General features: G+C 37.7%; 1 protein-coding gene across 4 annotated transcripts in view; it reads right to left on the bottom strand.

The window, feature by feature from the left end:
• CNOT10 (CCR4-NOT transcription complex subunit 10) overlaps positions 1-10,075 on the bottom strand; it is a 53,677-nt gene extending 43,602 nt beyond the window's left edge. The window contains exon 1 of one of the 4 annotated variants that reach the window (XM_016140756.2): positions 9,786-10,075. In XM_016140756.2, coding sequence (XP_015996242.1) covers positions 9,786-9,807 — 22 coding nt within the window. In that variant the 5' untranslated portion in view covers positions 9,808-10,075. Of the gene's footprint in view, positions 1-2,194; positions 2,476-9,785 lie in introns of those variants that run through there. The other 3 variants (XM_016140755.2, XM_016140754.2, XM_016140757.2) reach the window with 3 other exon arrangements.
• Positions 10,076-12,322: the final 2,247 nt, after the last annotated feature.

Genomic DNA, 12,322 nt, shown 5'->3' with positions numbered 1-12,322 from the left:
TCACTGCAGCGTCATTTATAATAGTGAATGCCTCAAAATAACTTAATTATCTTTCAGTTAAGAGAACTGTTAACTAAATCATGGTATAGGAATACAATGACACACTGAATGTTAAAAAGAAGCTGAGTCTACACGCTTATACATGAAAGAATATCTACATCATCTTGTTATATAAAAGAAACAGATTACAGTTTTATACAACTGAACCTGTTTTATAAAAATATATATAGATATGTATTTCTGAAGATGTACAGAATAAAGTTTGGAAGGATGGGCATCAAACTCAATGCTTACTTCTAGAGTGTGAGATGAAAGAGGGATTGGATTGATTTTACTTTCCTTCATATTCCTCTTTACTTTTAAATTTTTATAACGAGCATATATTACTTTTTATAAATTTTATTTTTAAATGCCTACTTAACACTAATGTAAGGTTTTAGATGTCAGATAAGTGGTTACCTTCAGGAGTCTAGTGACTGCAAGATGCATAAAGGGTGCTTCTGGGTGTGTGAGACTTAGATGTGGGCATTTTGATAACCGCCTAGAAACCTAAACTCTAGGAGCATTTCAAAGAACCAGTCCTCAGCAGAGCTGACTCTGGGAAACCCTGGCTTGGTACATGTCGGCAGTCAGTAAAGACTCCTAATTTCCTCTTTCTGAAGAAGGCAACACGGCATAATGAAACCAACATGCGTCTTAGAATCAGTCACATCTTCAGTCTGGTCTCCCCTTGGCTACCTAACCTCTTCGCTTGGAGAAATATTAAATATATATTAGCTCCTTCCCCCTTCCCTTTCACCAAAATAACTGAGGATTCCTGAAGTTATGCTTTTAAAAAACATATTTATTTCTGCACGTTACATGTACAAATTAACAATGAAATTTAGGGTGACGAATTATGGAACAGCTCCTTAGATGGTTGTGAAACCCTTAGATCATATACTCTTTTGGGAATCACCACTTATATTAAGAGCATAACATAACTTATGTTTGAGTGAGCTTATCTAGGACTTAGATCTGCCCAAGAAAAAAGGTATTCTGGTATTTGAATTTATCAGAAGTGCTACTTCTGATACGTAAAGTGAGCTGATACTTAAATTGGTATTTCACCTCCACATTAGCATATAGACAAATAAGAACTGAATCCTGATAGGGAGGAGAAAGAACTAATAGTTTAATGGAGAAAGTTCACCAGTTTAAGACGACAGTGTTAAGACAGCCTTTTCTTTAGAAAGCCAGTAACAATGAGTTTGACTGCAAGACTACTGTTTACACAGTCCATCTGTTTACACAGTCCATCAGCTTTGCAAGGCTTTTAGGTGTACAATAACAGTAACCACCAATTACTTGAAAATATGTAAAAATGGGACAGGATATTTCAGGACCCCAGAAAGCAAAGTATGAGTTTAGAGTGACACATAACCTCGACTTCATATACGTTTACCATAAATTTTCTAACAATAAACATAAACACTTCAAATTATTAAAGGAAATCTGAACTACTTTAAAAGTCTATCTTCCCTCGTAAGAAAGGACACTAAAACAAATGACAAAAATTCTTAAGTTTGCCATCAAGTCCTCTCTGTGGGTTCTTCTAAAATATTCCCTCCTGATTAGATGACATTCTTCAAAGGAACTTTTGGGTCCAACTGTCAAAGAGTGATGTATAAATACAGGGCAGAGGGAAACATAAATTATAGGGCTGAGGGAAACACGCAACAATTCACCAAGATGCTGAAGAGCTTAAGCTTTATTAACTTTCTACCAAAAGCAGATTAGCTCCCATAGCCACTGCTATCATTATCCCTTTGGACCTTTCAAAGTCTCTTAAAATCTTCCAAGAGAGGAGAAAAGCCAACTTTAAGATAAAGAAATAAATAAGTTAGACTCTAAGTCTGACAAGAGACTCTGAAATTCTCATTTCTACAGACATTTCAGAGAACTAAGCTCCACAACAGCCTTTTACATGTTAACCATTATTTTACCTATGTTAGTTTATGTCAAGATAGAACCTAACAAACAAAAAAACCAAAAACCAAAAACCAAACAAACAAAAAGTCCCCCAAAACCCAAAACTTCAGTGGAATTACTATTTTAATTTTCCTTGCTATCTCTTTCCACTTTCCAAGTTTTCTGCAAGGAATAGGTATTATTTCTATAATCGGTTTTTGAAATGTAACTTCTGACTTCTTACCAGAAAGAGTCTGTACATAATTCCACAATGTGTCCTTATTTGTCCAAAAGTAGTCTCCGTTGCCAATTGAAAGAGTGTATGACCGTTCATCCATAAGCTTAACTTTCCTTCTACTCTGGCCTAATGAACATGGCTGACCTTCTAGGCGTACAGAGCTCTTTGGTGCACAAACCTTGACACTCTTTAAGCCAACAGGCTTCATTTCTAACCAAATGATTGCCTTCAGATTTGAACTAAGTAGAAAAGAAACACACTGCTTTCCAAAACTGAAAAAAGTCAGTTAACTGAAGGCACAGACACATTCCATTACAGAATATTAACAATTCGAATCTGATTGGAGGAGGATCTTCCATACAAACTACACTTTTCAAAATGTAGCTCCAATGATGTTCAAGAAATTTTTTTTTCAAAGAAAAAAAAAAAAGAATTGCTAAGGCCTAAGGCAATCTGCTGCTACACTCACAAAATAGTGTTGATACCTTTGTGAATGGAAAATTTTAAATAAGGATGCCATTTCCAAGAAAAATAATTCAGGTTCACTAAAGTCGCCATGTAGCTAAGGCTCACACACCTCACACGTGGTTTTCTATCACTTAACCAAGTATATCTGACTTATCAAAATCCTATTTATAATGGCTGATTTCTACACAACTCAGAGAAACAACATGAGACCAGAAATGCTATAGACTTGAGCACCCTGTCCAGCACTGCACAAATAAAGAAATATAATATCAAGAATCAAGAATATCAGCATGCTTTGGGGAAGACAGGAGAACATTACTACTGCCAATGAGTATTTTTATTTTCATATCTTGGAGTAGTTTTTATGAACAGAAAAAAGATTTACTCTAGTTTTTAAATGTTAATACTTAATTTATTAATGTTACAAATTCAAAAAGCCTAGATTTTCCTCAAACTTTTACATTCTCCTTATTCTATTTGGAGTTTTAACTTTAAAGAGTTGTGATGTTTGATTTCGTTTACAAAGTTAAACACCTTCAAAAATAATTTTAACTACTTTAAATAATTTAATACATTCAGTTTTATATACAATTGTTTGACTTAAGGCAAAATTTTCTGAAAACTTAACTTATAAATCTAAAAATTTAAACTTATGCAAACAGTGACTCAGGTATTCCTTAATGCCAATGCAATAATATAAATATAATTAAGGTTTCAACTTATATCCATAAATATAAATCAATTACTCGCTCAGTTATAGATTTTAAATTTGAAACATAAGACCAAAATACTCCTCTAAATTCCGCCCCTCAAATCAATATACAACTTTTATTGCAACTGTAAAATAGCACAAATAAGTCTGAAGAATCATCCGACATCTTGACATTTTTGTAGCGAGACAACTTAGATCTTATTCATCAGCCTGCTGAACTGTTCTTTTTTCAGAAACATAGATAGCATCCAAAAATGTTCTGATATCCATGTTTTTAACAGTTGTGGCTTGTTGAATCAAAGCAGCTGAATTTCATACAATTTCAAGGCCTTTTCCTTTACGACAGCAGTCTCCAATCTTTTTGGCACCAGGGACCCGTGCTCCTATGAGAATCTAATTAATGCCTGATGATCTGAGGTAGAGCTGAGGCAGTGATGCTAGTGCTGGGGAGCGGCTGCAAATACAGATGAAGCTTCGCTTTTTTGCCCGCCGCTCACCTGTTGTGCGTCCCAGTTCTTAACGGACCACAGACTGGTACCCATTCACAGCTCAGGGAATTGGGGAGACCTGCTTTAAGAATTAACTCATTTTTCTGGGCTTGAGATACTGAACAAGGAATACCTGACTTCATCTAAACTGTGTGGATGTATTTTTCATCCCCGAAATTTCAGATTTCAGCAAGAACCATTCTCTTGAATAATGATGCTGATGGAGAGGTGAGCGTACACAGACCTCATCTTGTAATGGAAGCCAGTGATCATGTTCTGTACACAACTACAGATAGTGTGAACAGCAGCCAGTTCTCTCCTATTGCCCCACCATTTGTCAGCCCCAGAGTCGCCTCTTTTTCTTTCCAAGGAGACTGAGTTCTACATTGATGCAACTGAAGTCTCTCTGGGGCCCTTTGCAAAAACTGTGCGTCTCTTCAGAGTGATGTCCACATTGTCTGGAATGCTGGCACTCTGCTGAGAATGGTCTTCATCCTCGCAGTAGATGCAGCAAAAAGATTACTCTAAATTCTTAAACATTAAACACACTTAAAACAGCAAATGTAGGTCACTACCTCAATTCCCTAATCTGAAAACTGGCAAAATGAAAAGGATGAATCAAATTTTCAGCATTTCACAAATTAGTACACTATAGATTACTTCTTTTTTAAAAAACCGAGATATAATTGACATTAGTTTCAGGTGTGTAACAACAATTTGGTATTTGTATATATCCCATAGATTACTTCTAATTGTGAATAGAAAAAGAAGTTCCTGTTACCATCTTAACTGATTAAATTTAGCATCACTAATGGTGAACAAATCGATGTGTACTTTATAAAAAGTAAACAGCATTACCTACAAAGTTTCTTGCAAATGTGTTAAACCTAAATCTAATGAAGTATTTTATAACTTTCCATTTATAAAAAATATGAGAGATAAGGAATAATTAAAGGATACCAGGAGGACAAATCCAAAATGTGGGATGTTCTACAAGGCAAATGAAATTAATTTCTTCAAAAAAAATCAAAGTCACAAAAGAAAAAAAAAATACATACTAAAACATAGTATTGCAGGAATCCAGTTACGGATCTTAATTTGAAAGGCACAAATTCTTTAAGGCACAGATTCTTTAAAGCTTTAAACACATTTTTGGTTCACCTGTGGAAATTTGATATATTCAAATACTAATTTTCTAATGAAGTAGGATAATTTTCTGAAGTACGTATGTGTCCTTATTTTAAGAAATACATGGTAAAATATTTAGAGATGAATCAAAGAATCATTGAAATACGTGGTAGTTATGTGGCTATTCATTTATTTAAATTTTTTGGATGTTTAAAGTTATTTGTAACAAAAAGTTAAAAAATATTAAACAAGTATAGTTTTTGTAACTATGTATGTTGACAGATGTTAACTTACTGTAGTGACCATTTTGCAATATATACATTGAATCATTATGTTGTACACCTGAAACTAATGGAATGTTAAATTATACCTTAAATAAAATACCGACCTATACTTCTGAATCTTTACTACATTTTTTAAAGACCTAGAAAATATAATATATAATTATGAAGTTGATTCTATTAAGGATTTTTTTCTTTATTTGACACTAAAAAAAAAAAAGCAAATGGTAGGACAGTGTTGCATAGTTTATTTCCTCATATGCATACATGTATTTTTAAAGTCAGTATGAGTTTGGGTAGGCATAGAAAAAATCTAGAAGAACACACAAACTCAGTATTAGTTATCTGGAAATAGGAGAGATAGAGGACTTCAAACTTTTTCCCATAAACGCTTAATAATAAAAGGTTTGGGGTGTTTTAAATATGATAAAAATAGCATTGGCTTAGTTTTTCTGTTTGTTCTTCCTACCGTTTTTATAGTTAGTCTCTCTCAAAATTTCAAAGCCTTCTTTAAGTACTCTTTTTCTGACTTTATATTATTCACCAGGTCCTGCCTTTCCCGTACCCATGTCAATCTTTACCTATTAAACCTATTGCTGCCATTCTCATAGTCCAAATTCTCAGATAAATTCAAATCTAGGATTTTGTTTTCTAACTCCAGCCACTTTTTTCCTTTTAACTTTCAAAAGTAAAGTCATATAAATCATTCTAAAACATGGCAGGCATTCCCTTAGTCAAAAGTGATACTGACTTTTATATGTTACATAGGGACACAAAGCTTGTGAACCTTCTCCTGTACCTTCAATCTTTGTCTCTGGTTGGCTCCCCATCTACCTTGGGACACTCTTCCCTTTACAATTTAGTTGAAATACAACTCAAAGTGTGAGAACTGTTGGCTGATCAGTCATTGAGAACCCACACAACCTAGAAGCTCAGGTAAATTAGTTCCCAGCAGGTGAGTCTTGACCTATTGGAAACAAAAAATGGGAGGAAGCTGGACAGATGAATCATCCCTTCTTTCTCTCTCATGTGGACTATTCTGAAGTGTAGTTTTTCTTTGAAAACCTTCCAGAAAAATCCCATATGTAAGTGACCTGCTATGTCTCTTCCCGGCTCAAGGTGAAACAGTAGCTGAGGATGGAAGGTGCTGTGTCTCCCTCTGCCTTACTGCCTTGTCTCCCTCACTTTCACTAACTACCCTGGATTTGCACTTTCCAAATAAAAAGTCAGCACTTTAATTGGATTCTGCTTCCCAAGGATGCAGGCGAAAGTGCACATCTTGCCTCAGTTGATCCTCACAAGCTACGACCCTGTGCGGTAAATAAATTAGAAAGCTATCAGGAATAAATTAGGACCCCTATTTTACAAATGAAAACTGAGGCTCAACTAAGAACCTTTCCCAGGATGCAAGGTTTTCTGTTCACTGTCTATACCTAATCACAAATTCTGCGTTTTACTCTGTAAACATTTCTCACTTCTCCTCTCCATTCTACCAGTACCCTAAAGTAATATTAGTCAGCATTTAAAAAAATCAAGGCCTAAGATGATTTCATTTAACCCTTTACTAGCTCTGTGACGTAGATATTATCATTCTCATTATAACTAGAAAGCCGAGACTTAAAAAAGGTTTCTTAAAATGGACCCATGGTCTCACGAATACTAAGTAGTACAGCTAGCATGAACCCAGGCTGCCTGATTTCAAACCCCATGCTCCTAACTCTTCATCAATTATCACATGGCTCAGTTACAACATATATCAGATCACATCATGCCCTTGCTGAAATCTCCCAGGGGCTTCCCATTAGTTAGAATGAACTGAAACTTCTTCCATGGCCTACAAGCTGTCTCCTACCACATGTGACTTTATTGCTTGCCATGCTTATTTGCTCACTATACTATAAATACATATGGAGTGTCTCCTACATGCCAGCCATTGTTCTAGGTGCTGAGGAGAGAGCATAACTAACAGACAAAAGTCCCTTTCCTCAAGAGGTTTTCTTGCTGTTCTTTAAACATTCCCTATTTGTTGCTCCTCCTACATTCTTCCTCCATATGGCTGGCTCTTTATCTTTAGCATCTCTGTTCAAATGCCACCTCTAAGAGAGCTCTTCCTTTTCTAACTAAATCTATTCAAAACAGAATTCTTGCTCTCAGTTATCCTCCATCCTCTTATTCATTTTTCTTTTCTTTACAATATTTACTACAACATGAAATCATAATTATTTCTTATTTGGTAGTCTTTCAAACTACAGTATAAGCTCTATGAGGACAGACTTTGTTGTGCCTGGCAGAGCAGGCCTTGGTGACATTGAATAATTTAATGTCACAACGTTAGCTAGCATTAGCTAGTCTCTTGGTTTCCAGTCTTGTTTCACTTAAATTCACCCTCTACCATAGCCAGTGTGATCAGGTCACTCACCTTCTTAAATCTTTTCATGGGCTTCTTTTCTTACCTAATGAAGAACAAGCACACAAGACCCTCCATGAAAAGGGCCCTGGGCTCAGGAGCTCAGAGATGAAGCGGCATATAAACTAGATTTTGAATGAGGAGAGTGTTCTCCAGCTAGAGAAAGAAGGGCATTACCATTCAGAAGCTCAAAAGAACACATTTTCCAAGAGAATCATTTCTGGTGTGAAGAGCTAGATGTGTTGATAGAAAATTATCAGCTGTAAATAGACTAAGACCCTCACAAATGACATTAAGGAGTGAAGTTTTGATGCACAAAAGATGGTACAGTCTTAGAAAGTTTATAGGCAGGGGAATAGTGTGATCCAATTAGTGTTTTAGAAAATAAATAAAAAGGCAGCAGTGAGAAAAACAGATTGGATAGTAAGAGACAAACATCAGTCAAGAGATTGTTTAATGTGAAATGGATCTCATTAAGAGATAAAAGGCCAGAACTAAAGCAGTTGAAATAGTGATGGAGAGGAGGAACAGGGGGATTCAAGGGAGCCACACTAAACACCTACTTAATACAAATTCAATTTTATTACCAAAGCAGAAAATTTCCTACAACACGGCCTATAAACCAACCAAAAGAAATACCCCCCGAATCACTGTGGATGTTATTCTTCTACTATATGTATTATATAGCTCTTACCAAATGGTAGTGCCATTATAATAACTCTGTCTCTAGTAGGTTGCATAGTAGGTACTCAAAGTATGTCATATCCATTTCTTCAACATGGTAGACACTACCTGGCACTCAATCTTTGTGAATGAACGAACAAGTAGAAGAAAGCTTTATGATTGAGGTAGGCCTTGAAAATTAGATGGGCTATAGGCCTAAAATGGTCATTCTAGGCCCAGTGCAATGGGTATAGGCAAGCAGATATGGTAAACCTGGGGGACACTGTCCTAAATTAAGAAGGAAGATGTCAGTCCTGTTGGTCTAGCCTAGGACAGATCATGCTTATTCCTTGCCTGAAACATTATCCCCATCCACCCATCCCCATTCTCTATGGCTCACTCCTTCATTTCGTTCAGCTGTCTGCTCAAAGATCACTTCAGCAGAGGCTTTCCCTCACCAGCCTATCTAAAATTCTATACCACATTCTATATCCTCCCTTTCTAAATCTTTTCTTTGTTATTTTTCTTTTTAGTAGATTACTGAAGAAAAATCCTCTAACAATTTTATCCAGCTGTACCTGTATTAGGATGGACTGATTTAATTTCAAATCAAGTTTATCTGTCAGTTATTAAGATCAGGGCTTACTAAAGCCCATAGCACATTAAGAACGTTTGTAAATTTCACTGTAAAGTTTAAGTATTGATCACTTCTAACTATAGATGTCAAAGAGAAACATTAATTTCTTTTTGTGTGGAAATATATTGAATGAGAACATTAATTTTTTTTTAAAGGAAACATATGCAACTCTGTCCCAGAGAGTAGGCAGGAAAGAATTTTATATTCCTTAATGATGATTCTAGGAATGGGGCAGTAATCCATGAACAAAATCATCTAGATTCAATTAATCATGAGGAACTAGGAAAAAAACAGGTTCTAAACACAGGGCGATCTGTGACACTATGATTTCACGTCTATTTAAATACGTGGTTTACAACAAAGCTAATTACATAGGATGTACCTGACCAGAGGCAGGATGCATATGGCCAAAACAGCCCTGGTGAGACCTAGCCTGCGCCAGGGGACATTGAGGCAGCTGTGTGCTCCGGGGTAAACTTTTCCTGCTCTGCCCTCCCCACTGGGAAGTCGAAAAGTCTGTGCAGAGGCTAAATACATTTAAGTTTTATCCAAAGATATTCTTGAAAGCAGGGCAATGACAGTCAGTAGCGGCTTCCAGCTGCACTTGAGTAAAAATCTATCGGACCTGGGGCCCAAAGGCTCATATGAGCGACGGTCGAGGAATGGGATAGGGGAGAGACATGCACGCTCAAATTAAAGTCGCTCTTGAGTCTCCAATCTCTAGCCTCACTCCGGGCCCCCACAACTCAGCGCCCAGGTCTGCCCACCCCCGCGTGTCCCGCCGTCTCAGCGCGCGGGGCGCTGGCACCTCACCTGCAGGCTTGTCTGCAGCCATCTTCCCGCCTCGACTCGGGTTCTTCCCCGCAGGTGGCGTGGCCTCGACTCCAGCTGCCGGGCTGGCGGCTGTCCTGGACCTCTGAGGACGACTCTGTGCCCACCTTGGCTCCGGGATCCTAGGTTCCGGCCTGCGGAGTGGGCAGACGGCGGGCTGAGGAAGTGACGAAGGCTAGTTCCCGTCGTCTAGCAACAGCAGCGGCGTCTCCGACTAGGCGGCGCCACTGCATCCCGCCATCTACCGCCTTTGCCCTGCAGAGTCCTGGTACACACTACTTCCGGGGGCCCGCGGCCGCCGTGGGAACTGCGGCTGGCCCCGCCCACGCCGGCGTCCTCCGCGCCCCACCCTTTGCGGCGCGCGCGCGCGCGCGCACCCGTCTTGACGTGCGGGCGCTCGCGCTTCTGGAAGTGTGGCTGGGTAGGGTGGGAGGATTTGCTTGCGAACGCGTTTTGTTTACCCTGATTAAAATACTTTAGTGTCAGAGCTCGTGTCCCTCATTTTACAAACAATCACAATAACCGCACCTGACATGTATGCGTTAAGCATTGGCCTTAGTCTCCCGTTGATTTAAAATCTGTGAGAAAGCACTGTTGTGGTTCCCGTTGAAAAACAAAACATTTTCTTTTAGAATACTTTTAGACGTACAGAAAAGTTGCAAAGATGATAAGTAGACGCTGTCCTGTTGTAAAAAAACTTAATAAATTTCTATGGTGCATCCGTCACATCCAAGAAACCACCTTGATTGGTATATTACTCTAAACACACTTTTTTTTTGGATTTTTGTCATTTTTCCTTTTTCTGTTCCTTTTTCTGTTCCAGGAATGGGATACCACATTAATTCATCTTGTCTTCTTAGGCTGTTCTTTTTTTCTTTTAATTTGTCTCAATTTTTAAAATCGATGTATAATTGACATACATTAGTTTCAGGTATATGACATAATGATCGATATTTGTATTTATTGCAAAATGATCACCATAATAAGGCTAGTTAACATCCGTCCCCATACATAGTTAAAAATAATTTTTTTCTTGTAATGAGAAAAATTTTTTCTTGTGACAAGAACTTTTAAGATTTACTCTCTCAGCAACTTTCAAATATGCAGTAGAGTGTCATTCGTCACCATGCTGTACATTACATCCCCATGACTTATTTATATTATAAGTGGAAATTTGTACCTTTTGACCCACTTCATCCATTTTGCTCCCCACCTCCATCCCCACTTCTGGCAATCGCCAATCTGTTCTCTGTATCTATGAGTTATTTCTTTTCTTTTCTTTTTTTAAGATTCCACATACAGTATTTGTCTTCCTCTGTCTGACATATTTCACTTAGCATCATAAGGTCTGTGCACGTTGTCACAAAGTCATCATCTTTGTCCCCTCCTTTCTCTTCTTGCTTTGGATACAGTCAGGCAAAGGCATGATGCTCTGACCTGTGGCAGTTACCTATGGCCCATGAGAGGAAGACAAAAAGAATCCCAGGGATGTCAAACTGCATCTCGACGTTGTGAGCCACTGATCCAGCAATGAAACAATCTACCTGCAGATTTCTCAACAGTGAGATCATTAATGCCTACATTATATGAGACTTCAGGTCCATAGGTATAGCATCTCCTCACATAGTGCGCCATGTTGTCTCAAGAAGATCTGTTCTGCGGTTTTTCATTTTGGCACTTTCTGGATTGTACCACAAATGGCAGGTTTTCAGATCAAGTCTGCACACATACAGGGAATGACAAACATACTGAACAGCCCTCTGACAGACTGCTTGTGAAATGCTATCACTTGTGAGAAGTCTGCCATTTTTAGAGATGAAAAAAGACTACGTCTTAGAATCAATGTAGTGTGATGAATCTTTCTTAGAAGCCTCTCACCAAAATTTCCCCTTTGTTCTCATTGGTGAAATTGGTTGCCTGCCCACCGCTGGGCAATTACTGGCAAAAAAGAAAGGAGAGTCCTACGCATGCCTTGGCTCCATAATGATGTATCTGCAAAACATTTCTGTGAGGGATAAATAAAATCAGAATTTTATTAAACATGAATGGGGAATGGCTGCTGACAGGACAACTTCTTATCACTTTACCTCTATTTATCTCTTTTATTATTGACAAACATTTAAGTCATTTCCAATTTCCATTTCACAAACGTGGTGCAGAACATGTGAACAGTTAAAAGAGTTTCTCTTGGATAACAGTGTACCCATCTTTGGCAGGGTTCAGGAACCTTATTGTGAAACTTTTCGAATATACTCAAAAGTATAACAAACCCCATGTGTCTGTTCCCCAGCTTCATTTTACCATATACTCATTTCACCTACCCCTTCCTCCTTGTTATGTTTCGTTGCTGGAATGTTTAAAAGCAAATTCTAGACATCATATCATCCAGCTTTAAATGTTTCAATATGCGATTCAAAAAGAAATATCCAAATATTTTCTTGCATAATCACGATACTATTACCATACCTTACAAAATTTGAAAATTTCCTTAATATCATTCAATTACCAAGTCATATTCA

The sequence above is a fragment of the Rousettus aegyptiacus genome, unplaced genomic scaffold (assembly GCF_014176215.1).
Source record: "Rousettus aegyptiacus isolate mRouAeg1 unplaced genomic scaffold, mRouAeg1.p scaffold_m13_p_4, whole genome shotgun sequence".
In the NCBI taxonomy this organism is placed as follows: Eukaryota; Metazoa; Chordata; class Mammalia; order Chiroptera; family Pteropodidae; genus Rousettus; species Rousettus aegyptiacus.
The sequence above is the reverse complement of the archived record's forward strand: the minus strand, read 5'-3'. Positions and strand labels throughout refer to the sequence as shown.